The sequence below is a fragment of the Coloeus monedula genome (genome assembly GCF_965178545.1).
Source record: "Coloeus monedula genome assembly, chromosome: 14".
NCBI classification, from domain to species: domain Eukaryota; kingdom Metazoa; phylum Chordata; class Aves; order Passeriformes; family Corvidae; genus Coloeus; species Coloeus monedula.
This window is the reverse complement of record NC_138794.1, coordinates 14,339,326-14,367,098: the sequence shown is the minus strand read 5'-3', so window position 1 is coordinate 14,367,098 and position 27,773 is coordinate 14,339,326. Positions and strand designations below refer to the sequence as shown.

Genomic DNA, 27,773 nt, shown 5'->3' with positions numbered 1-27,773 from the left:
CCGTACAGAAACCTTCAGCTTTTAATCACAAATTTTAAATAGTCTTGGTATGATAAGGATTTATCCTCTCATTTTATTCTCTAATTTGAACTCTGTAAACATTTGCATCAACTTCTGCAGCCTTACCTGAGGTACATTCACTGTAATTTTACTTTCTATGTGCATTTCCATAACACCTTTTCTCAGCTGTATCAGTGTTCAGAGGGAAGGTTTTTTTTGTTCTGACATGGTAATAGGAATGGAAAAGCACAAGTATAATGGGCTGACATTATACTGACAGAAACTTGTCACAAACCCTAATATAAAAAATAAATCTTTGAGATTGCACAGTTGATGAAAGAATTAGCATGTGGACAGACAAGAGAGGAAACATTTTGTTCAGATGTCTCACGTTTGTATTTCTACGGGAGGAATTTGCTGCACCCTTGAACTGTGAAGGTTGTTCAAGACAGTCTCAGAATGACAAGTCCCTGTTCAGTGGGGACACTGCAACACTTCGCAACACTTCACAACACGTAGAGCATCGGGAGAAGTCGGTGACCTAAAACAGAACTCTAAAAGTAAGTAAGTTAGTTTGTGCAAGGAAAAAATGTGTATCTGGTAAGAGAATGAAGGAAACCAGAGTAATAATTTAAAAGTAAATTAGTTTTCTACAAGGAAAAAACGTGTATCCAGTAAGGGGATAAAGGACAGCAGCCGGTGCGGCGTGTTCCTCGTTCGGTCCGGTGAAGGCTCCGAAACCCGGTTCTCGGGCGCGCCGGAAGCGGCAGGGAGGCCCCGCCCCTGGGCTCGTCCCCCGCGGCCCCGCCCCTTGCGCGCGGGAGGGGCGGGGCGTTCGCGCGCTCTGGGCGTGTCCCGCGGCCCCGCCCCGCCGGCAGCGTCTGGCGCGCGCGAGGGCGGAGGGAGCGGCGGTGCGCCGAGTGGAGGCAGCGCTGCTGGGAGAGCCACTGATCCCGGCCGATCCCAGCCGATCCGCGGCCGTTCTGTGGGCGGGAACAGTCCTCCGGAGCGGCGGGGGACAAAGCGGAGGGAGGCGCCCAACTCGCCCCTCCCCATCCCGCCCGGCGCCGGCTGGGGCGGATGTGCTGTGGGTAGGCGGCGGCGGCGGCGGCGGTGGCGGGGCCTGCGCCCGGCGGAGATGGATCTGGCGGGGACGATAATCCTGCTGTGCTCCTGCGCGGCGGGCGCTGGAGGTGAGGAGCCACCCGGCCTCGCGGGGCCCTGGTTCGGGGCCGTCTCCATTCCTCTCTCCCTCTTTCTTCCCTCTCTTTCTCCTGTCTCCAGCCCTCGGGGCCGGGGGCGGCGGGCCCCGCTCTCTGGGGCGCTCCGGCGCCAGGGCCGCGGCTGGGCCGCCGCCGGGCTCCCCATTCCGCCCGCCGCTTCAGCCCGCCCGGGCCTCTCCCCCGCCGTCCGCGGCTGGCCTGGCGCCCCCGCCCCTTCCCCGGGACTTTCCCCGCCGAGGACCGGGTCAGTTGCCTTCCCCTCCTCTCTCCCTCGGGTCCTTCTTCTGTCCGCGCTCGGCTGTGGTTTCCCCTCCCGGCTCCGCTTCCGTCCCTCGGGACTTCCCGCCCGGTCCTGGTGGCTGCTTCCCGGCTCCCTTCCCTCGCCCCCGCGGCCGCTTCCCTGTCCCCGAAACCAGGAAGCACGGGCAGGCGGAAAGTTCAGCGTAAGGAAATAAAAGACGAGCCCGGGTTCTTCCCTAAGCGTGACCGTGACTTCCAGGAGGGTCTTCCCTCTCCCAGGCCGAGGGAAAACTCCCTTGTGTTTATGGGGACGTGTAACTGTATCGGCTCCCGTTAGGAGTTTGTTGGCATTCCGAACCGGCCAGTTTCTCCACTGCGCCTGGTAGTGTTTAATTGGTCAAGTCGTGGCAGGGAAAATAGTTTCGACTTTGTACAGAAAAAGGGTGTACTTGAGAGGGTGTTTCTAGAGAACTGTGGGTGGAACAGCTGATAAAGACTTCCTCTATTTCATTTGGCACCTCACCGATTTATCTGGGCTCTGCCTCTGTGCGCATTAATATGTAGGTTTATTAACAAAGAAGCTAGCGCTAAATGCTGGTCTTCCACGCATTCTCAAAAAGTAACATCAAACTATGGGAAACTTCAGTAGGTTGTACTTGTGGCTAAACTGTGAGATAAGAAGCGGGGTGATATGCACGGTCAGAAGCCATCCCATTATTTATATGATTAGGAGTGGGATACACAAAAGAATTTAGGTTGTTCTTCGTAAATTCTTGTAAGCTATCAAGATATTTCTGACTTAATTGTTGGCATGCTTTCAAGGCCTCTTTGTTTTCTAAACTGAATGGTGCTGGCACAGAACTAACTCAAAATAATTCATTAACCAGTTGTGAGGGTTGTTTTCACTGTTTAATTCCAGGCAGGCAGTTGTGCCTTAAAAATCGTAGTAAACATGTAAAGTACCGTCCTCTGGATATATAGAAGAAAGTTCATGAAATGTATTTCAGAAATTCATGTTAAGGTTTTTTTGAGAGAAGAATGGGCACTTTCAACATTTCTGGGCACTAGGAAGCACACGTCACTAGCAGGTGGCACAAGTACATGTCTTTGGTATGTATCAGTGCAGATACATCTTTAAAGAAAGATTAATAATGCTGGATAGAAATCTAGTGATAATGCCAATACACTTCTCTAAAATATTCAGTGGAACTTTATTGATAAAAGTCTGAATGTAATTATGAAAGATTTGCTATAGTTCTATGGTAAATTAAAAACAGCCTTTCAAGTTTAGGAAGGTCTGTTTTACCTGCGTTCACATTTCTGGAGTTTCTTATATACTGTGTTTTTATTTATTGAAAAATAGGGTTCTTCATTGGTGTATTTTTCCTTCTAGACAGGCATTAATATCTGTGTGGAAAGGGCAACTTCGTGATTCTTAAAGAAGTTACTGTGAGAGCAGTGCAAACTGAAAAGAACCCAACAAATTACATTTACGGGCAGTGCATCTCGCGCTCATTAATTTTACAAGATCTTGAAGCTAAGTTATATTTATCTGTAAAGTTGTCTGGTTTTAAGCCACACAGGTATTAAACAGTAATACTTTTGGAAATTTCATTAATCTGCACTTTAGAAATAATTAGGGGTTTGTATGTTGGGTCTAAGATTGGAGTATTTTTACAGGATACCTGAGTTTGAACTCTCAGAATTACACAAGGCTTTGTGCCTGTGTACTGTGCAGGCACTCTACATACTCTGTTGTAATAGTCTTTAGATATAAAGGTACAGATTAACAGAACCAATTGTAATGTTAGCTCACAGCTAGGTATGAATCATTAAATCAACTTTGAAAAAATGGTACAGCATAATTTGAATGGTTAGTGAAATATCTTTGTTTTGTTGTAAATATTATTTTCTGTTGTAGTTTATATTACTCTTAAAATTATGTGAGGGGAATGCAGTCAAAAGCAATCAGTAGTGCTGCTGCAGTAGTGGAGTGTACTGCAGTGTCTGTCTTGGGCTGCTTTATAGCTTTTGATATGTTTTGTCTGTATGGTTAAAGCAGACCGGTTATCAGAAGTTTGGCCTAACAGGCCCAGAAACATTCTTGATCAGGTTTTGGTATTAGATCACTTTTAGTGCTCTCTTTTTCTTTCTTTGCTTCCACTGCATAAATATTACCTTCATAAAACCAGTGGTCCAGTAGGTCAGTGTGAATACTGTTTAAATAGTATAAGAAGGAATTTTTATTTTTATTTTGTTTTGTTTCTGTTAGTATTTGGGGAAAGCTAGAATTTAGTTTCTAGTATATTGTGTCTACTTGAGATAAGATGTATGTACCCTGACTTTTAAGAATTCTTTTTTTTAAAAGTGAATCTCAACATTTTACCCAACACCCCTGGAATTGCTTGGCTTAAGGGATCTGTTCACTCTCTGGTGCTGTTATGAATTTTGATGTGTGTGAAGTGGTACTTAGTTTGGGCAATATTATTGGCAGCTTTTCATAGCTTTGTTGCACATGAGGAAGATGCATGCAGGTATATTAATCAGTACTTAATTATCCATTCATAATGATGTTCCTAGAGGAATGGAAATAACTAATTTAACCTCTCTTTCTACCTAGTGGTCATTAAAAAAGGGAAAGGGCAATAGCAAACACAAAAGAGAGCTATTGAGACCTCCGAAAAGCTTGGATTTAACAAGAGTGACCATTCTTTGACTAGGCTGATCAAATGCTGAATATCATTGCAAATATATGATAAATAGTTTGTTTTCACTGGTACAACATGCTCTTTTTATGTTGCTAGGACTTCCAAGTTGTTTCTTAGTGTCTTGTGCTGCTGGATATTGAACTACCTATTTCCCAGTGAGCATGGGAGAAATTCTGCTTTTTTTCTGGACACATGGGGGAGTTGTGGGAAGGCATTTATGAGCTATCACCATCTGAGTGATTTAGTTTGTGTTCTTAGTATAAATTGAGAAGAGCAGTAGCCTTCATAAATATGGCAGTATTCAGCCTCCAGCATTTATTTGGAGTTTAAAATTAAAGCATTATTCATTTTATGTGATTGGATGAGACAGTGTCTAGTCAAGACAGCTGTCAGATGGTTGTTTCAGAAATGATGGTGGTAATTAGAAATAAATGAAATCAGGTGCTTAGGTGGTTACTTTGAAATACTGTTGCCCAAAAGCCTCAGACTGCAGTTTCTTTTTGCTTTTAAAAGATCCAGAGGTTCGTTTTTGCAGTGTGGCATGGCCACTCTACTGAGTTACTGCTGTCCGGTGGTCCTGCCCCTGCCATGCACTCCCACCTCTCCTCCTGGCATGAGAAGCCAATCAAAAAAAAATTAATCAGTTCCTGCCAGATGTGTTAACTAAAGTTGCTCTGTTGAGCAAACCCAGGCCTGATGGGGAAGAAGAACTGGGACTTTCACAGGGTGGAGAGGAAGAGGGTCAATAAAAAGCAGACATCTGCTTACACTGGTGTTGCCCACACTGTCTGACAGTGCCCTAAATTGAGGCCTCAGTGAAGTGAAATGATCCTGACTTGACTTCTTCATTACATGTTTTTCTTTCACGAAAAACTCACTTTACCACAAGAGAGAGAATATTTTTTCAGCTGAACCTAGTGCCAGTGCAAGGGAAGAATAGAAACAGCGTAGATGTAAAAGAGCAGCAGGGCCTGCCCTTCTGCTGGCAGTTATGAAACAACAGCCTGAATAAATTCTTCAGAGAAGTCCAAGTCAGGAGGTATATGGTAGGATTTCTGGCATGCTAAATCTGAATGCAGTGTACATTTTTCAATGCCCCATGTAAAGGGAGCTTTTTAAAGATAAACTCTATATTGAAAACAACTTGAAGCAAAAGTTGCTTTGATTATCTTAATTAAAATTATAATAATAATTCTCTACAAGATGTTTATCACATGCTGGCATTTTAAGTCTGCAAATTAGTGATGACGCTTGCAGTAATAGGAGTTGTCTGGTGAGTTAGCTTGGCTTCTGAACAATTTCTGATACTCTATCAAGTCGTATTCTGTGCTTTTTTCCACCCCACTAACAAACTTGAGTTGTGTTTGAACTATTTGCATTTGTCATGCAAGTCTCAATCTGAGTGGTTTAATGTAAACTTCATCTTCTAGAACAGTGCATGCTTGGCTTATCCTCTTATGGGAAGTTAAATGTTCTCTTTTACAATGATGTGTATAAATTAATAGGTATTTATATTTACTTGGGTAAACTTTCACTACTGTTTATTACTAGTCATCTTTTTGTGCATGGAGCTAGCTTTTATAAAAATTTCCTCCAGAATCTTCACAGACACTGAGATTAGTCTGGCCAGCCTGTAAATCCCCAGGCTGACCTCCTTGGAGATGTGGATGACATTTGTCAGCAACTCCCCTCTATAACAGTAACTTTTCAAAAAGTTGAGAGAAGCCTTGAAATGGTGTCAGCCAGCCCCCTCAGCTCTCCTGGATGCATCCTATCTGATCCTGTGGATTTCTGTATATCCAGGTGGCTGATGTGTTCCCTAGCTCGTTTCGTCTTATTTCTGTCCTGCAGACTGGGAAGGGTTTGTCCGGGGGGAGAAACTCTTCATGGTTTTCTCTGGGAAAATAACTGACCAGGGAATCATTCAGCACAGACCACCAGATGACTGTTACATGCAGATGCTCATGTTGTGCCAGGAAGCTTATAGCTAAAATCATGTGGATGATCCATTTTGCCCTTTGCATAGGCCTGGTTAGGTGAGAATACATGCCTTGAACTCCGTACCTGTCCAGTGGAATTTGTTTGTTCACAGCAACAACTGTAGATACTTTACTTCACAGCTCTCTGGGAATCCTGAAAAGTTGTTGTATATCCACATGCACAAAACATCTTTCACTGGGACTGGCACACATTTTTGCCTAAATGCTCTGCTGGATTCTGTTTAAAGTCCTTCCTTGTGTTTAGATATAAGCCCATGAGAGTAAAGCTTCATTCCTGCAGGGAATTTGTCATAGGAAATGCCACATCTAGTTTAGCAAGTCTTTAGAAGACTATACTGTCAGGTTCAAAAGCTATCCCCTTGTCACTCTCCAGTGTCTGTATCCTAAAGGGTTTCGTTTTCTAGCTTAGTGTTTAGGTGAAGTATAATGTTGTCTTACTCCACCAGATTGCCTGGAAAGGCATCACGCTGTCTTTGTTTTGTTGATGGCAACATGACATGTAATTTGTAGAGCAGTTCCCATGATCTACATTTAGGTGTTCATGGTTCAGTGTTTCTTACTGCAGGCTTCCTGATTGTATCCTTAATTGAAAAGATCTTTGTCATGCGATATCTGTCAAAAAAAAGCCAAACCCCTAGTCTTTCATTTACAGAAGGTAACGGCAGTAGCTTGTAACAGAGGTCGGGATCTGTTGTGTGCAATTATAATGATTTCTTGGGGTGTGCCACTTCCAGATTCTGTGATAGACTTCCTCATTTTTGATGCAGTCTTCTAATTACAGAAACTGGAGCTAGCAGCTGTACCTACCTCATGTACCTTGGTGAAGTTTTCTTTCCAGTGTAATGAACTTTTGCCTCAGAATCCTCTATAGATTCTTGTGTTACCAAGGTTGAGCTATTTATTAAGCTACCTTTGTGAAGAAGATAATTCCTTTTGATAGGTAGCTGGTTTGATTAGAAGGAGATTGTGATCAGTTGCAGACTTTGAATGCTGTAGCAATGCTGATGTTATAGAGGCTTCTGGAAGTGTTCATTTTGAAGCCTTAAGTCCCTTTTTGGAGAAGCCATAATGCTCTAGGTGGTATGCAGCTGCTCTGCTTAAGCAAGAAGAGAGCAGCAGGAGTGTTTGTGTTAAGTGTTTCTATGAGAGTACTTAAAATGTAAGGAGTTCTTTAAGTTTTCGAGAAAGGGAAAAAGAAAGTGTGTTGTTTCCCTGTGTGATCACAGCAAGTGTATACATTTTTTTAAGAAGAAAGGTTTTTGCTTAAAACCCTCTCTGTTTTTCCTTAGCAGAGAGAACAGTTATAAAACTTTAAATGTCAGTAGTCTTTTGCTGTCTTGTCACAGTAGTTAGCACTTAAAAACTATTCTTTGTGTCTCAGTCAAATGCTGTCTCTCATCTTTTCACGTGGTCATGAGACCTGGATCCAGTGCCAAGTGTTATTGGGTCTTCAGTAAGTTGTCACACTTCAAAACTTTTTTTCTAGGTGCCTGAAGCTGTTCAAAGAGTATCTTGCAACACTGAGAAGAAAAATGGTCTGCAACAATTTAAGGAGTTCCTTATTAAAAGCTTCCTACCACAGAAAGTTAAATTCTGGAGCACAGGAGTTTACACATTCTGCAGTGTACTAACTCTCTAGTTTTGATCAAGTTCTTAAAGCAAGTTATTAATTACTGTATTCTAGATTCAGGTTCATTTAACAATTAAAACTTTTAAGTTTAGCTTATATCAGCTAATTTTGAAGCTTGTTTTCTTTAATATTGGTATTTCTGGGTCATGTACATGGAATTGGAAAGCATGTACCTGTAGTCAGGCACATGTATATTATGCATAGTCTCAGGCTAATCTGGTTTGGTTTATAGAAGTTTTTGGGTTATAGGAGGTGTTTATGGTTCATTTTGGTGGGATTATGTTGGAAGTGATGAGAGAAACGTCAGACACAGACAACATCCTGCATCCTCAGAACTCTTGCTAGTTACTGAAACTATGCAATGGTCCTGTGTCTGTGTCTTATTTGGGTTAGAATTAATGTAGACTTTCTTGAACCACACATTTTAAACGTTTTCAGACACCTAAGACACTTCCCTTTCTGGAAAGCTGAATGAGAATGGACATGTAAGAGTGAGAGGAAAGTAGAATGAAGTTTTGATACTGGGCTGTATTTGCAGTTAACAACGAAGAGTCAACATTTGCAGAAGCCTACAGTACTGTGGGGAAATTTGAATGTGATTTCTCTGCAGTATAGCATTAATTGAATTTTAAACAGATATGGCAGTATCATCCTGTGCACATGGCTGCTAAATGTAAGCCATGCATTTGAACATATTAATTCACTTAGTCATCTTTTTAGATATCTGAAGAAAAATGTAGTCCCTGAGAACTCATATTTAGGTTGGTTTGAAGTTAAATTGATTGCAATACTAATTTTTCTTCTTGTAGAATTCAGAGTTCTTCTGGTTTTCTCCACAAGTTGTATTTTGGGATTTTTTTTTTGGTGATTAGTGTCTCTTCCTCCATCAGGATAGGGGGGTCAAAATCTTCCCCATTTTCTGCAATGAACTCATGTTAGTATGAGTCATAAATATTGCCCTAGAAGGAATTGTGCAAAATAGACTGAACTAAATCTACATCTCTGGAGATACGTTTTAATAAAACTTTTCCATGTGGTGGAACATTCCATGTGATACGATATGTGTTGCTAGGTGGCACGATTTGCTCTTAATTTCCCATGATATTTCACATGTAGAATACAAACATTCTGAGCAGATACTGTGGTGTTATGACTGCAGTGAAGTTGGAAGCACAATTTCAGGGAACCTGAAGAAAGATATTCAGCTGTTGGACTTCTTATTTTGATTCAGGAGTGCTTTTCTGAAACATCTGAAGCCTTCCTGTCTACAGTGATGTAGTTTGCATTGTGGGGTAGTTTTGGAGTAAATGAACTGTGCTTCCACTACAAGTGGAAGACGCCTTCCAAGGTCCACCTGATGCACTCGTAGCTGCAGATTGTGTGTCCAGTCTGTGGGACCAGAGTACAATGAATGTGAAGTGTACAAAGGAGGAAAAAAAAAAGTTAAAATGGATATAATGTGGAATTTGGGTCCTTGTCACCAACTGCTTTGCCCCACAGATCTGCCATGCCTGGTAGTGTGGTTATAACCTTACTTGTCTCTGTTTTTCAGGCCAATATGGAAATCCTCTAAATAAGTACATTAGACACTATGAAGGATTGTCCTATGATGTGGATTTGTTACACCAAAAACACCAGCGTGCCAAAAGAGCAGTATCACATGAAGATCAGTTCTTGCGCCTAGATTTTCATGCTCATGGAAGGTTAGTGATATCTTAAAAGATGTTTGTTTTAAATATTTTATTCATATGTGTCTTAGTTGTAGAGAAATGTAAAGGAAGAAATACAGCCACCAAAATAACGTTAGCTAGAACACACTAAATTTCACTGTTTACAGCATCTATGAGGTATTTTCTCACATGTCCAGTTTAAATATGAAATTGTTGCTTGTAAGCAGTTATTCAAACATCTGATGGTAACTATTACTACACTTTGAAGCTTAAACAATGGAATCATACTGGGAACAGAATGGTAGTTGATTCTGGGTTTATAATGCAGTTTGGGTTTGTTAGGTTTTTTTGGTTTTTTTCAGAAACTGTGCCAAGCTGCCTGAGGAGATTTAATTCAGAAAAAGTAACATTTCAAATGGCATTTGAAGCTACGAAATAGACCAAAAAAATGTTCTGTTTTGCGTGTACTGGTGTTATCTGATTTTTTTGTCCTGTTGTGAAATTTAAAAATTATTTGACATGGGGAAAGATGATTACGTGTTACAAGACATGCTTTGCCTTGCATTTAACATGTAAGATCCAATACAAAAGTTAGATATTCAGTGTGACCAACTGAAGTATAATTTGTAGGTTTTCACTTAGGAAGATCTCGTTGCAGTTTAGAATTGCCTGCTTTTTGTACAACCCAAGAGAAACAGGAAGAAAGTTAAAATATTTGTGTCTGTATCTTAGTTTCTATCACTCCCTCCTTTGCAGCACCACTCTCTTAATTTATTTTAGGAATCTGTAATGCTCTTGTTTTTCTCATTATTTCAGTTACAATTTAAGTATTTAGAGCTTGAGAAATAATTATTAGCCATATGTAAAAGGGAAAGAAGTTTAACAGAGAAAATGTAAAACCGAGTCTCCTGAATCTGTCTGGGATATTGTTTTATGAGTAAGTGTTTTGTTTTTGTGCCAGCTTGTCATTTCTTCAGAGAGTGAAGGGTTGTTCCTGGAGGTTTATGATGTAATGACTGGATTTCAGTGCATGCTTCCAGAAGGTTAGCATTAGGGTTGTGTTTCTAAGTGCCACAGAAATGCAACCCAAATCACGAATTTGAAGTCCTGTCCTTAAAACCATGTTTTGAAGTGTGCTTTTTAATCCAGGGAATTTTATTGTTCTAAGAAGAGTCATATTGCTTCTGTCTTTGTTGTAACTTCACTGGCAGTCTCTAGTCTTCCCTGTTAAATTATTCTAATAAACAAGACTGCAGAGTAGAATGCTTCAGAGGCTCCTCACAGTGTAAACCTCTCTACTTTTAAATCTCCAGCAAGGTAGCAAGACAGTGAAGTTAAGTTTAAGTCTAATGCTGCTACTTCTAAGCTGCAGGGTAGTGGATAATTTAGACTCACTGAAGTGTGTACTGCTGCAGAGAAAAACAGGCCTAACCACATTCCCAGCATCATCCTTGTCCTAACACTGCTGGTGTTAAAGCCATGCAAGGAATAGCATCTGGGAACTAATCCATCTAAAAATTATTTGGGAAAAATAATCAGTATGACTTGAAGGGGTTATAGAAGAAGAATGAGACCTTTCTGGGAGCAGGCCACATTTCAGGTCACTTGAGCAGGTTCATCTTGTCATTGATAAAGATCCCATAATCCTCCTCTGTAAGATAGAGCTGCTAGCTTAGCCTCTGAGTTCTCTTTGTGGTGTGAAGGTGGTTTGAAAATCCTTATCCTGTAAAAATGGTAGTTGCACCTAGGATCATGAGATCTAAAAAAAAAATTCCTCTCTTACTTCACAGAGAAAGACCAGACTTTAGTCAATCAGGTTTAAAAATATTTTGATAACAGCTACTGTTACTCAGGAGGGAAAATGTTGGTGTTTATATGTGGAATTGATCCTCAATTCCTATGGTTTGAGACACAAATCCATCATTAACTGCCTAGGCTGATTGGAAACTGACTGTAAGGTCAAACCAGTCCATAATTTAGGATTTTGGTAGTTTCCTGTGGCACATCTAACGCTTCTTGCCAAAGAGAGGGTAGTTGGCAGGATGTAAATTTAGTCCAAAGTTCCTGTTAATCAGTTTGGATGTGCTGTTATGAAATATTTTCATTTTGTTTTAAATATGAGTTAGGAAGGATCAAGTGAATTGGGTTTTACTTCGCAGAGTCTGTTTATTTGCTTTGAAGGTGTGTAGCAGTTTGAGCAGCTGTATAAATAGGATTGGCTTGTTTCAGCTGGCTTATTGTGAATAACTAAGTGATTTATGGCATTACTGAGAAGGACAAAAGTAAAACCTTTCTATCAAGTATTTGAGTTACTTTGTGTGAAGATAGGAAAATAAAGTTTTTGCAAAACACTTAAACCATTTACATAGAGGCCATGGACTTTTAAAGTGCTGTGGCATTTAAATACAGATGGTGAAACTTAAAGGCATTCAGTCATTATGAGATTTGAGATTCTGAAAACTAACACCTGATCTTTTTTGAATGGTCTTTTACCAAATGGCTCCTTAGGGTTTGTCCAGGTGTAGTGGTTTATTGGCACACAGCTGTCCAACTTGAATCCCCTTAACTTAATAAATATAGTAAACAGCTTCTACTTATGAGGACTGAAATTACAGTCTCTTGATTTGGATTCTAATGAAATGGCTGCGTTTTGTAGCCAGGAAACAATGGAAAAGCTGTCCTAATATTTACTACCATTCTCTGCTGGCAGCAGCAAGTGAAGCTGGGCCACAGTGGTTCTCAGGCTGTATCTCTGTGACCTGTTGGAACTTCTAAACTTAATCTTTTGGTGTATGCCAAAGGAAGCACCTGCTGGTCACGTGGCCAGTCAAGATGGGAGAGTGATTTGGCTGCTTATTTTTCAGTGAGGTTAATTAGTTCTTCTGTTCAGTGTAGAGGCAAATTTGCTGTGAGAAGAAAGAGTGCAGAACTAAGTAGCAGTGGTGAGAGGGAGGATGCAGTACCAGCCTTTTCAGTGGCAGTGCTGACATATGCCAGATAAGCATTCATCAAACTTACAGTTCCATTGTCCAGAAAACGGCTGGCAGCTACCAGTATTTTAGGATTGTGTAAGTAGCATCTGTTCTTTTCAGTAGGCTGTTTGGATTTAAGAACTGTATCTCATAGTACCCTTCTGTTGGAAAAGGAAAAAATAAAACCACAATTTAAATATTACACATTTATACCAAGTTAAATGGACCATTTAACTATGGGCTAATAGTTTAATAATGAAATAGAAACTGAAATGGTGGAATTAAACTCAAAACTACCCTTTTTCACACCAGACTCAGTAATTTAACAAATGGATGTATAATATGCCATCTTTGAGAAACCTTCTCTGTTTAACTTTTGTCTGAACGTTAGATGCCACACAGTATACTGTTCAGAAAAGAAATTTTTCAAAATGTTTGTTGTTTGGTTATATAAAATACAACTTGTTATGGTAAATGCAATGAACTAGACTGAGCCAACCACACTATTCAATGCTGAAATACTAACTTAGTAGGACAGTTAAAATTGCTGAAACTGAGCTACAAATCCTTATTAATTCTTTTGAATAATAAATCATAGATTAATTAGCATTATTGGTTCCCCAGTGGTGCAAAATGTGCTTATTTGTAAATTGCTTCAAGTTGGAAGGAATCTGAAGGTTTGCAACAATCCTGGTTGTGTATCATAGCTCTTCCACCTGCCAGTTTATATAGAGTGTTTTAGAGTGAGTTAATTTAAGGTACCCTTTGAGTCCAGGGAAGGCTCACACAAAGTTAATGAATGCACAGTGTTAATACCAGGAATTTGGTTAATATAAAGTAGTTTGTGAACCCACCCCACAACCCTTCCCCCCCAAAAAGCAAAACACAGCACAGACACACTTCCCAAAATACATGGATTGATTCAAATAAGAACAATGCCTTTGGCACTGGCTTGAGATACAGTGAAGCATTTTAAATAAAGTAACTTCCTTTTGCATGTCAAGGTAATGTCAGTAGTTTCAAAAAGGAAGTCAGGACGTCACTTAACCTGATGTTGGATTTCAGACACACTTTTCACCTGATCACAAAATGTGTACTTGCACTTGTTCACTTACTGGACAAAACTCTTCCCCTGCAGAGAAACTGGAAAGTTTTCTTCACTTTTTCAGTATAAACATTTGCAATATATTAATCATAGAATATCTTGAACTGAATTCCTATCAACTGTAGAATGTCAGAAACATGCTGAATACTTCATAGTGTTTTCGAGGACAGAGATTAAAAAACTTGAACGATGTCTAATGCTCTAACTGTATTTCTTTACCTAGTGACAAAACAATGAATTCCTGAGATGCTCATGCATTCAGAAGGAAAAAAGTATCTCTAAGTATTGTTTAACTCTCTTTTTCAGTCAACTTTTTATTTAATACACTACTAGTAACTTATGCTTTCTAATGCTTTGCTTGATCCTGTTAATGGTCCATCCACACCCACTTTCACTCCTTCTCCTAGATTAGTTGTTGAGTCTTGCTTGGGAAAGGTGCCCACACAACTTGAGTGAACAGTTGAATGTTCAAGTGGTACTTGAACACATGATAACACTTGCTTACTATTAAATTAAAGATATGTTGAGAACTTCTGAAAGATGTTTTACAATACAGCTACATTTTTCTGTAGGTTTTTACCTAAAATTTTATTTTTTGAAAAATACAGTAAGTTGTTCAGACATGTTTGTGGGAATGTATGGTCTGTACACTGTCCTTATAGGAAAATTGTGGACCAAAAATTTTCAGTTCTTAATTAAGTCTGAGGGGTTTTTTTTTCAATTCTTGGTTCTGTAGTAATCTGTAATCCTTCCTATTGCTCTCATTGTTCAGAGCTGGTAAATGTTTGTGTTTAAACAAGATAATTGTTGGCCATACTTGAGTAGGTTATGAAAACAAAGGATACCTGCAGAGAAATAATACTTGATAAGCTGAATTTTAAAAGTGGTGTTCTGAGCATGCTGCCATGCTGAGATGGACTGAAGTAACTGAGCTGGTTAATCCTGGATTGAAGAGGACTTTATATTGTCAATTTAAGGTTTTTATTACACTAGATGTTCTTTTTATGGTATTTAATTTAAGTGCTTTTAAAATTGTGAGTATGGCACAGTGCTCAATCCATGAAATGGCTCTGTCTTCTATGTACTATGAGCCTGTCAGAACAAAAAGCAGATTCAGTATTACTGGACTAATCTGAAAATACGTGTTGTGTCTCTTTCAGTTCCATGTGCACTTAAACACACTCCTAAACAGCTCAACTTCTTAAGTAGGTTGGTTTAGTGGTCATCAAATAGAACCTACTGGTTGGCTTTGTGAGACTTAGGAGAATTATTTTCATGAGTTTTACTAAGTGAATTTTTTGCAAGGTTCACTTACTGCAACTCATTTTAGGCTGTCCTGAATTTAAAAAGAAAATAAAAAAACATGTCTTTAGTTCTTACTGTAGTCTTTTTAGTATTATTCACTGCTCTGTGGCAATTCTTCAGTCATTACCTCTCTGTTGTACCTTTTAAGTTATATACCTTGACAGATAACTTGCCAGGCAAGAGGCCTGTGAATCAGGAGTCACTTCCTACACCTGTTTTGTTAAAAAAACCCAAAACCAAACCCACCTTATGTTGGTGCTTGTAGGTGAAGCAAGTTTATCTTGCAGAAAGTTGGGAAGCAGAGTCCTAAGTTCTTACACGTTTTTTAATTGAAATGAAGTTAAAAACTTCTAGAGGCTGAATCTGTCAGTTAAATGTCTTGCATTTTATGTGTTTAAATACAGTGAGCTGGATTATGTGTAGCCCTCAGGAAAAAAGGCATTTGATGTTTGACTTGGGTTTGTCTGGGAGACACCTGGTACAGTGGTGTTGGACTGCTGGGATAGCCCAGCTGAGATGCAGCATTTCCACTGTACTGCTGAAATTGGTAATAATGGTTTACAGCTCTACTGCTTGGCCAGCAAGCTTTAGTAGACAGAGCCATACTCTGAAAAAGTCATGTTCTTAAAATGGAAAGCAGTATATTTAAATGTATGTATCTAAGCTATGTGCTCATATTATCAGCTAGTGGATTTCTCTTCTGTGTCTTTACTCGTTGAACTAAGAAAGCTTCTTTCCTAATTGCTTTCATAGTTTGAATTCATGTAGTAACTTTGCTTGTGCTTTTATTCTAGTACATCTTTACCTGTTTTCTTATTTTTGATATCTTGTTTTTGTTAGAAAACAGCATTGCGTGTAAATAGTCAACTTTACATAAATACAAAAGGGAAGGTTATTTTCAAGAAAAAGGAAACCAGGCAGTAGAATCTGTACTGAACTTCCCAAAGAGGTTTTACTGAAAGGGAAATAAAAATGCAAATCTTGGGTAAAGGCTATTCTACTTTTAAAATCTGTACACTGTCCTGTTCAGGACAGAGAGATACTTTCTTAGAGTGTAAATTAGCCAACATGTAGATGCTTGTAATCCTGCTTGGATGGTTTCTGTTATCTGAGCTACCTTGTGTTTGCAGCTATGTATATCAAGAGTAATCAGTGGCAAATGCTTTGGAATGAAGGCTGCATCCTCATTGTAGTGTTCTAGAATACCAAGTTTAGCAAGTCTGACTTCTGAAGGTCAGGAAAGACATCTGAATAATCACAAGTATCATCCTAGAGATGTTAATGGAAAATAAACATAAGCTGCAAGCATTCTAGCTGGGATGGCTGAGTATTGAAATGCTGTAGAGATTGGGATTTAAATAAATACTTACCCAGGGATGATTCTGTGTGCATCTAGGTGGATCAAAGAAACAGTGATAAACCTGGAGACTCTATCATGTGCTGCTTCAAAGATAAGTTTTCTTTAGTGTAAGTAGCAGGACCATGGGAATTACCAGTTAAGTGACGAAGTATGTTGTGTGGATTTAATAGTAAGTTAAAACAATAAAAAAAAAAAACAAACTTTAAATGTGATCATTCTGTAGAATTGTGGGTAGTAGAAATCCAGTGTTAGGTTGTTAAGCTGCCTTCTATTTACTATAGTTAGAGCTGGAATGAGTGTGACAGTCTTGTGGGAACTGAGTTTAGATTGTGGGATGCTGCATGGAAGCAGTTAGAAAGAACAGCTCAAGTTATTATCCCCTTCCATTTATAGACCCCTCTTCCATTTTTCCAAGATGAGTCTTTGAGTTCTAAGGTAGGAAAAGTAAGGATAAAAGACTTGCACCTCAAGCAGAACAGTATTTTCTAGGTGCTGACTTGTGAGGAGGTTGATGCAGCCACAGCTGTCGGGGTTTTTCTGGTTCCTACTGGGAAGAAAAGACTGTGAACCTAAATGGACTCACCTGGTACTGAAGTCAGATTCCATACTGCTGTCAACCCATCCCCTTCAGTTTCCTTTTGCCAGCCACTTCTTCCAGCTGTGGAGTAACTCCTCCATCTTCTTTTTTCCCTTTCTCTTTTCTACACAACCTCCTCTGGTCACTGAGTCGTTCTGTGAGCTTGTCACCAGTTACAGCAATTTGACTGAGGAAAGACAGAAAAGTGAAAGCTCCAAGTGCCCTTTTTGTATACCAGATAACAGCTTTTTCTGTCAGTTCTGTGAAAGTGTGCCGACTTGGTACTAGTGACCCAATATATTGGACATTCCATGCTGGTGAAATCACTGATCTTAGAAGGTAATGCATATTAAAAAGAAATGGAATAATAGATTAGGCATTAACTTTCGCATGTAAGCCTTTACGTGCCTTTTACCAAATGTTGCCAGTATATAAATGTGGTTTCTTTTTTTTTTTTTTTTTTTCCCCAAGTACTTGCTCTGATTAGGCCATAGGATCAACATAACTTGAGCCCATGGGAAAGTACTGGGTTTTAGCTAAGTACTGGGTGCTCTCAACTATAATTTTTCTTTAATTATGACTGAATTGCTGTGTTACTTGCAAATTGGACATAGTCTCCCTGAGCTAAGCTAAAGAGAAATAAAAACCTACCTCTTGGTAGCCTTCAGGGTACTGCTGTTAATATGTAAGATGTAGTTTATTATCAAAGCAGATTGTATAAATACATATATGTATATATGTGTTGGTAATTTATACCAAAATTCTATCTGCAACCAAATGGGCAGCCATATAGATCTAAGGAGTGTCCTCTTACCAGATCAGTTTTGAGATCTAAGACAGAAGCAGTAACAAATAAGCAAGGTCAAAACTTGGCCTTAATTGATTTAATTCTATTCTAGATATCACTACTGCTGGGAAATCTCTTCTGCGAGGTAGAAAGTGTGTAAATAACAGGCATTATTTTTCTGAAGTTAGTTAATCTGTTGCCTGGTATGTAGCTAGGCTAGGGAATAGCTTAGTTTGCACTGAGAACTCAGTGCATGCTGTAGAAATGGTAATTGCCAAAAGACTTATTTGAAGCTTCTTACTTCTTCCATTGTGGCTAGCTTAGAGACCCTACTCAGTAATAATATAGACAAATTTATTTAACTTCCCTGGAGTCTCCTGTCCTCAGAAGAGTCATGAAGTTACTGGATTTAAGCCACGGTAGAATTTATGTTTGAAGTTTGGTGATCTGTTAAAGTTGTTAATTATTGGAAATAGAGATAATTAAAATGCTTGTTTACTCCTCCACCCTCCCTGGCCCCTTTGCCCCCCACAGTCCCAACTTGTCTCCTTCCTCCTTTGGTGGGGGAGAAGTAAGGGAATATTTGTAAATTTTTCATTATTAAGAACGTGAGCAGTCCAGACAGATAATCCTGTTGTCATCAAGCATGTTTGAATGACTAAGACCTCTTTAAAAATAGCTGAGTGATGATCAGATTATCTAATAGTTTAACTAAATTAAGAAATCAAATAGAGAATTGTTAGTGTGAAGCACAGCTGAGGTTTTTTGTATTTGAAATAGTTCTCTAATCCTGCAAACAGAGCTAATTTTATTAAAAGATAGATAATTGGCAACATGGGGTAGAATTTGTAGTGTTTGTTATGCAGCAATGTGGAAAGTAAGAAGAGGGTGAAAATTAAAGGAGAATGAATAGAGGCTTCCTCAATTTTAAACTGGTGAAACTTTTTATTTGGTACATAAAACTTCTAACAGTCCATTTTGAAGTGACATACTGGTAATGTTGATGGAAGGGTATCCCACAGAAGGAACAGCCATTCCCAGCTTCATTGAACTCCACTGAACTTCCCCTTGCCCCCCTAAAAGTGAGTCCTGTAGTGTCGGATGTGTAGGCAAAACTCCAGGCTGGCCCTAAAGCATGGTTAGATGGTTGCCCCTTAGGGTAGTCCATGACTGCACCACAATTGTCCTGCTGGTTTGTAAGGGTGAGAGCAGCAACTGAGGATAACCTGGATGGCTTCACAATTCATGTATAGGGCTCATCCATCTATGGACTTGGGGTTTTACTAAGCTAAGCTTGGTACATTACCAGCTTTCAGGCTCAAGTCCTGAGTTTTTTCCCCCACTCTGCTGTTATAGATGGGAGTTAATACATCAGAAGCCCTGCATTCTCTTACACTGTGTACTTCAAAGCCATAGAAAATTGCTGATGCAGTTGAGTGTTACAGACAATTGCTCCTCAGTTTTATTTGAAACAAACATGAATACAACCAGAAAAATGTAATTTTAAAGAAATGGTGTTTACACTTCTGAAAGAAAAGTGTTATATAGATTGAAGGTTTTTTTCCAAGAACTTACTTTTTCATGAGGAAAAAGCAGTTTTAGCCATGATAGGTGCTCTTGCTGAGATTAGTAGATATTTCAGTTCATAACAGAGACAGAATTACAGACTTCTTATGGTAAGAAGTCTTCTATCAAATACTAGAGAAGGAAGGAGAGATTCTAAAAGGTCCAGAACTTCTTGCCATTTAACTTCAGTTCAGATGCACTAAGAGTCTGATCCATCCTCGAGTGGGACAACTCAGTCACAGAAAAAGCTCAAACTAAAATGCCCTGAGCAGTGTATTACATCCAAAGCGAGCATAACTTTTTCAAGTACCTGAGTGAAGTTTGGCATATTCTTATCAGTGTTGGTCTTAATTTCTTTCTATCTCTTCATTTTTACCTTCTGCCTAGGAGAGCTACATAAAGTGGCTTCAGGTCTCCACACTGCCCACCACCCCACCCTTGAAAAATATATTGGATAATTTGAAGCATTCTGTCCTACCATGTGTCTCTGGGTTTGCTTGTTCATGTTATTTCTTCTTCCTCATGAACCTCTGGGTTACCAAAGGACTGTTGTGGCAGAGGTAGTAAAAAGACAAACTTGAAGAACAATAATTCTTATTTCTTGTCTCTCAGTGATGCCAGTATCCTGGTGCACCTGTAGTGAACTGTTCCTTCCTTTGTAACAGGAGGATCTTCCTCATAAAACACATCTATACTGAAACTGTGAGAGGAGTACTGCTGGGCTTGGCACAAAGCCTGACTCACAGGGAATTGCTGAAGTTTAACCTTCCCCATCTACCAGCCACATCTCAGAATTTCATAACCTTGTAGTAGGTATTTGTGACTGACACACTGCCAGAGGAGAGAAGTTGCTTTGAAGCTTTATTAACACTGTGGCAATAACAATAAATATAGTTTGATTGTGAAATGCTGTTTGCATTACAGAATAGTCAACATGAGTCACTACAGCCCTTCCCAGGTTTTAAGTGTGTAGGCATGGCTTTTTTTTGATCTTGAAGTTTGCATCTTAATGTACCTCTTAATGTTTCAAAATACTTATAACTATGCTGTCATATTTAACATGCAAGTGGAGACTGAAGATACATTTTGTGTTTGCTTCAGCTAATTGGTAGAAAGTAACTAGATTTAATCAACTTCACACTATGGCACTTAATTGCCTGGGTTATTTTGTTGGTAGCATACTTGGATAATAACTTTCACTCTGAAGGTCATCTCTGTTGGTCATGGCTTTTAGATGAAGACTCTTAACTCTGATGTACTTGACTTGTCAGAGTTACTTTTTGTGTAAGGAATTGGTGATGTAACTATAATATTCTTTCAATTTCATCATTGTGCGGAAAAACAAAAATACAGAAAGAAAATAAAGACTAAAATTGGAATGGCTGAAGTTTCAACAACTTCATGATCTGTATTTGCACAAATATTTATACAAAATTTAGGAGAATACCAAATGAAATTATGAAGCAAGCTAATGGTTGTCACAGGTATGAATTCGTATAGTGTCAGTTATTTTAAAACACTTCAGTTATGTTGCTTGCTTGAATGAAACTCCTGTTGTCATACGAGCAAGGTGTTTCATAGAAAGATTAGTCATAGGATTTGCATTAAAGTATGTAGTGTTGCAATTTGAACCCAATCATTCAATGAGGAGAGCTGTTTACATAGTTGTTCATGTAATTCTACCAGTTTGAGTATTTTTATTAGATGTTGTTGCCCATCTTATTTTTTGAGTTTCAGTTGAAACACTGATTAGCTCACCTACATTTACATTTTTTAAATCTTAAGTGTCTTCAATGAAAGTAAAATAAGTGATAGCTGTTTTCATCTGTTCTGCTTCACGGTACTGTGAAGTGAAATAGTTGCATTTTTCCTAACCTGCTCGAGTGTCTTCTGAAGGACTGGGAACAAGTGTATAGTCCAAGTCAGCATTTTAGAATTATGTGTTTAAGTCTCACGTGCTTTCTGGCTTAAGTCTTGTAAATTTAGCTACTTAGATCAAAAACATCTAAATAATCTTGGCTTAAAATACCCTTCTAGGCTCTGGTCTAATTCTTGTACAGTAAAAACATTTTCTACAAATAAATTTTGCAAGGTCTGCAAATTGTTTGCACAAAAATGTTGTTTTGAAGTACTTTTTTTAGTGCTCTTTTAGCTGAAGCTCAAAGTCAATTTACCATCTTTTTTTATTCACTTTAGACAATTCAACCTTCGAATGAAGAGAGATACATCTCTTTTTAGTGATGACTTCAAAGTAGAAATATCGAACCAAGTAATTGATTATGATACCTCCCATATTTACACTGGACACATTTATGGTAAGTGTAACACTTCGAAGTGGATGAAAGCAGTTTTAAACAGGAATTTTCCAATAGTACATGGAGAAATTTAATATCTGTATGATTAGATTATGGTTAAACTTTAATAATGCATCTAACATATTTAAACTCCTATCTGTATATATGAGTCACACTTAACAAATGAGTATTTTATCTAATAATTTTCATACCCATAAAACTTGAATTTCAACTCTGTTTATAAACATACTCTTAATGGAAGTCTGATGCATTTAAAAAAAAAAAGGAAAATGTTGTATGCATTGGATAAAAAAGAAATTAAGTGCCATTCTTAGTTTAAAGGAAAAAAAGGAATATAGAGTTACTATCTTTAAGGGTAATATACCTGATTTCACTAAATATGAAAGATAAAATTGATTAAAAATGAAGGAGAATTACAGAATTAAAAGCAGATGGAAAGAAGAAATGGATTAAAATTTACTCTGCCCCTCTTTCTACTGTTTGTTCTCTTTTCCAGAAGATCTTTCTTAGCGATCTTCTGTTTGAAGTCTTGAAGTGAGCATTTTCAACTTTGAAAAGTAATAAACACAGTTAGGGCTTCATGTGCATCTTAGCAGACTTATTTACCAGTTATTTTGAGTAGGTCAGAAGGCTTTTTGATAGTGGGATTCTGAACTTTCCTCAATGGAAGCGTATATAAACATTGTTTTAGCAGAATGATCTTTCATTCTTTGTGGGAAAGGCTGTTGAGATGCTGCATGTTGTAGCAGTCAGTGATTAAACTTTGACAGTTGTACTTTCTCCTGATCGTGACTGCTTCAAATACAAGTTCGCTGTCTGCCAGGTTTAAACCTAGCTACAGTTTTAAGAGGATTATGCTTGAAGAGAAAAATGGATGTCTTGAATGTAGGAAAGTCTTTCTTTAAAAGCTTTCAAAGTTCCATATATACTCTGATTTTACTATTTATTTTATATTTCTGATTGTATGAACAGATGTATAAGGACAGGATTTCACAATAGAATTACATGTTGTGTACGTAACAGCTTTAAAATACAGAGTTGAATTCCTTATATGCTTTTTAAACATGTCATTTATGTGCCTGGTTGGGAAGCTACTGAACTTGGTGGCTGTGATTTTGCTGTAACTGTTTCTCTTACTGATGGATAATCTTAGTCTTAAAAAATCAGACATGTCTTTGTTAGCCAGAATCTTATTACCCAGAATTCATGCAGATTTTTAGCAGTTGGGAACTGGTACATGATTAGGATAATTATGCAAGTACCTTGTGTTAGCAGTGAGCTTAACACCTTGGGTAGTGTGATGTTTGAAGTTTGCTCAGGGCTGAAAGCTTTTTGAAGGGTATAAAAAAACTAATGCACTTTGTCCCTTAACAGGTGAGCAGGGAAGTTTTACTCATGGGTCTGTTATTGATGGAAAATTTGAAGGATTCATCCAAACTCACAGTGGGACCTTTTATATTGAGCCAGCAGAGAGATACATAAAGGACAGAAACCTACCATTCCACTCTGTCATTTATCATGAAGATGATATCAGTGAGTACTTCCATTTTGTGCTACAGATGAAATATTTTTTTTTTATTAAATGTCAAGACCTGTAAGCCATTTGTAAGCATCAAATGAGACTTCGGCTTGTGTATGACACCGTGAATCATGCTGTCTTCAAGTGATTCATATGCAGTTATGGTGTGAGAGAGATTTATAGCAAACCAAAGTGAGTCTTCTTTATTCTGCCATTTTCAGAAATCCTTAGCAGTCAGGCTTAAGTGTGCAAGCAGTACGTTTCCTACCCAATGGATACTTTGAAAATACATTCTTAAAACGATCTATACTAATTGCTCTTCCATGTGATCTGGAAAATAAAAGATACTAGAAGTTCAAGTCACTAAATGATTACCTATATCTCACGAGGGTGACATTTGTGTGAAATAAAAGCTTCCCTTGCGTGTGTCTGTCACATGTGCCTTCAGAGAGCTCTTTAGAAGAGGTGGTAGCACCCAGTATGTCCCATTTTACACAATAGCTGATGGAAGTGTACAGAGAATAGTACTTAAATTTGACAACTATAGCCCCAGAAATCTAGCTTTAGTGGCAAATGCTCAGAAGGATGAAAAAGTACCATGAAATACTTCTACATCTTCAGAACTGATGCACCAGAGTTCACCGACACTCTACGTGCCTATTTATGTATGATCAGTCTTCAGATGTAATACAAATCAGTTTTGTTTGATGCTTAAATTATACTGAACCTCTAAAGTACTGCAAAAAAGTTCGATTCCAAGTCTAAATTCTTCCAAGTAGATGTTGGCAGAGAGTCAGTTTAACTTTTGGTTATTGAAGCTAATAAACTGTCTTTCCAGCTCACTGCAGGACTCCAATCTTGCTTAAAAATCAATTTAAACCATAACTTCATTTAAAAACATGTCCCATCAGGCCATTGTGCAAACCCTAGAAGACTTGAGTTTGAAATCTCATTTGCAATTGGATGAGGAGGCTTGGATTAGATCATTAGAAATGACTTGAACCACTCTGATAATGATATATGTATAAATCATTTTCAAAGTATGTCATAATGAGACTGCATTGTGAAAAGCAGTGTTGAAGAATAGGAAGTTAGATGAGGAAAATTTCTCACTGTGATTTGGATTTGTATGTTATAATTTTCTCGGTGCTGTAAGCCACTGAAAGAACAGGGTTATTGCATATTGCTCTCCTTGATTACTTCTCTTGTGTGAATGCAGTGAAGAGAAGTGATCTTTCTCTACTAAAAACTCAGCAAATTTGGGTGGGTTTTTGTTTTAACTTTCAATGGCAGTGTGCTGTCTGTGAGTATATTAAAATTGCTGTGAGCTAGCAAATATGTTTGTCCTTCCTGTTATCTCATTCTGTAAATATGATTACTAACCCAAAATCAGATAGAATTTCCATAATTTTAAAGAGCTTGTGAATGAAAGCGTTTACTGGATTTGTGAACAGTATCTGTTTTCTGACTTCTGATCCTGTGAACAGTATCTGTGCGTCAGCATTTTCGGCCAGCAAACAGGACGGGGAGCCTGGACAGGCATTCCAAGAGCCTTTTATTGTTTTATTCCATTATCAGTCTCAGAGTTGAGACAGAGGTGGTACGAAGCTCACGCTGTCACAGGCATCCCAAAACTTCCTTGTTACAAAGCATTCTTAAAAGCTTTTTAGCCAATAGCATGCTTCTAAAATTTACAGACAACTGTTTTAACCAATCTTCAGTAACGCATCTGTTGTACACAATACTTGCTTGTTATGCCTTATATAATAATGCACAATATTCCATTATTAGGCTTAAACTTATCTGTCTTGCTAAGCATATTTTTTGCAACTTCAAAACATATCTCAGCCAAACCTAGAAACTCTAACCATTGTTTTAATGTCCTTGCTTGCTTATATAATTGTATCCTTTTCTATCTTCAAGTTTTCGCAGCTAGAGCTGATTCCTAAATTCTTTTGCTTCATTTCTAAAATCTGCTTTTTTCTCACACCTAAAAGCTTTTCCACCTTTTTGTGTTTCCCACGAGTGTGTATTTTCCTGGTGCTCACAAGACCCATACTTGAGAATAACTTTACAGGATTGCATTCCATATTTTTGATTATCAGAGAAGCTGCAGCGTGAGCTTCATTTTCATCCCTGCAGAGCATTGCTGGTCAGTTCACCAGGGGGGAAGTCGGTTCAAAGGGGAGAAGGCAGTTTTCCCTGTCAGCTGCAGTGGGAGTATTACTGGCTTTGCTCCTGTAGCAGGAGAGTAGTGGGGGAAAAGTAATAAAAAAGTTACAAAAGTCTGGCATGAAACTCTGAGATACATCTTTCATAACATTGCTGTGAATAATTCACACATACTTCTGAGTTTTGTGTTGGATCTTACAGGTCTCACTGAACAGTTCGCTTCACAATAGTGGGAATATTGGACTTCCACTTACGTAGGACTTTGTGTAAATAAGTCACTGTCAGCTTCATAAAGGGTTTTATTAACTAACCCTGTTGTTCAAAAAAGGGGGAGGAGGAAAGGAAGAGATGTAAGGTAGTGATGTGCCCAGTTTTCAAAGGTTGAGACAAGGAAGAAGATTGTCTTGTGTCCCAGTTCCTTGTGCTGTAAATAGTGAGTGACTAAAAATATTCTTCACTGTTATCGAATACTGACAGAAATAGAACTGTGCCTTAAAGAAGCAGATAAATTGATTTTATGAGAGTTACTACTGCTGTTTTGTAGGAGTGATCTCTGTTGGAAAAGTAAATGGATTGCTTTGGAAACTGGAAAAAGTAATGATGAAATGGTTTCTTACTAATATCTTATTAAGGTGAATGGGAGCAGGATATGTCGGGGTGTTTTTAATTATTCAGGTGATGGTATTTTGGCTTACATAGTTTTTCCTCTTGAGTCTAGTGCATCAAAACCATCAGTTAGAAACAAAATCATATTATCAGAGGGCATGGTCTAAATCTATTCCAGTGAGCCACATTAAAGCAGCAATGCAGTATGGCTTCCAAATCACCGGGTGAGTGAGCATTGCTGCTTGCTCAGCAGGGTTGAAAATAGCCCATCCTGGTGCGAAGTCTGAGCAGCACTATTTAAAAATCCATCACTCCTCTTGGTTTCTGCCAGTGCAGTCTGATGTGCGTGTGTTCTGATTGTATAGTGTCACTTTAGTCATAGGGATCATAGATGCTGCTAGGATTTCTGTTGTCTGAAATATCTGGAGTATAGAACTACTTCTGTCTCTTTCTGAAGAGTGCTTTTGAAGCTAAATCATTTTTGTCTTTCATGAGACCTATTTTTGCATTGAACTACAGCTCTAAAAAACCCCAACAACTCAAAAAAGCTAAGATTTGTAGTAGGTTTGTTGTTAATTTGTTGTTACTGCTCTAATCTAAAGCCAGCTCTTGTGAAATAGTCAAACCACTACTATCTTACGTAGGAAAAAAGCAACAAAAATAATCACATTTCTAACTCTGGAGAGACTGAGGTAAAAAGTCATCTTTGCCTTAATTTGGGTATTTTTTTGGTCACCCATGTTTTCAGCCTTTTGAAACAATATGCTTTTTAGTGCTTTTCAGAAACCACAATGCAACATATGATTAGCATCTCAATGAGTTCTTTTTCAGTAGTTAAACAAAAGTTGTTTTGTAAATGGGGATTATATTGTCAACTTTATAAGGCAGCTTTTGTCTGTTACAGTGGATCTGGTGACCAGTGGAAGGCAGCCTTCTATTCATGACTTGAAACACAAGTTGAATGATTTTAGTTTCTAAACCAGTCTTGATCAAACTGTTTTATAATTTAGGGCTAGAAAGATGCAAATTGCTGTTTAGATTTAAGATATTTAGGAAACATTTCTTTAAGGCTGAGGATTTAATTTGAACTATATTTACTTTATTTAAATAATGTTTGCTTCAAGTGTATCCCTGACTTCATACTGTAAAATACAAAATCAGTATTTCATCAGAACAACAGTATACAGGAAGATCCTGTTCAGACCTTCAGGAAAATTAACATGGTCACTTCATTCTTTATGGTCTTGGAAGAACCATACCACTAAGAACAGAAAGTGGTGTGGTTTGTAATTTTGCAAAGCCCTATCTGCTAAATGGACTGACCATTGCAGACTGTGTTATTAATGAGAACCTGTTTTCTTTTTCATCACATTGCAATGACAGTTGTCATAGGAGCACAGTGTTACAGAGTGCTGCAAATGAAATCTGTAATAAGGATTTTTTTTTTTTTTTTTTTGTATCTGCTTGCATTTGAATTTTATTCTGAAAGTATTGCTTTTGCTAGTATTGGGAAAATCTCTGTGGCTGTTAAAGAATTGAGTTTTCCTCATTTGTAATGGAAGTTTGATGTCATCCTTGTCCCAGATGCCTAAATCCAGTAATTATTAAGTAGTTCACCTAAATGCTTAACAGATCATACTATTTACTGATAATTAGAAGAAGAAAAACCAAATGTTCAGGAATGTCTTTGTGGAAGGTAGTACACTTTCTTAAAAGGAAAAAATTCTTATTTTGAGCATCTGGAGTTGTATATATCATTAAAAATCATCTGTTATCTAGTTAGAATAAGACATTGTTGTCAGAAAGCATGAAATGACAAGATTTTGTGGGTGGTTTTTAGATTTATTGTTACTATATTCTAGTCTTTATTATTTTTTAACATTCTGCCGGGATGTACAAAAACCAAAAATGGACAGTACTAGGACAGAAAAAGTTGGGGGCTTTTTGCCTAATGATTTTTTCTAGTTAGAAGATGGAATCTGCTGTTAACCTCTTCTGTAGCTCTCTTGGAAAATAGT

The 27,773-nt window shown here is 38.3% G+C and overlaps 1 protein-coding gene across 1 annotated transcript in view; it reads left to right on the top strand.

The window, feature by feature from the left end:
* The first annotated feature begins 953 nt into the window (after nucleotides 1-953).
* ADAM10 (ADAM metallopeptidase domain 10) overlaps nucleotides 954-27,773 on the top strand; it is a 43,206-nt gene continuing 16,386 nt past the window's right edge. The window contains exons 1-4 of the mRNA XM_082290444.1: nucleotides 954-1,193; nucleotides 9,354-9,504; nucleotides 21,340-21,458; nucleotides 22,833-22,991. Coding sequence (XP_082146570.1) covers nucleotides 1,139-1,193; nucleotides 9,354-9,504; nucleotides 21,340-21,458; nucleotides 22,833-22,991 — 484 coding nt within the window. The 5' untranslated portion in view covers nucleotides 954-1,138. The remainder of the gene's footprint in view (nucleotides 1,194-9,353; nucleotides 9,505-21,339; nucleotides 21,459-22,832; nucleotides 22,992-27,773) is intronic.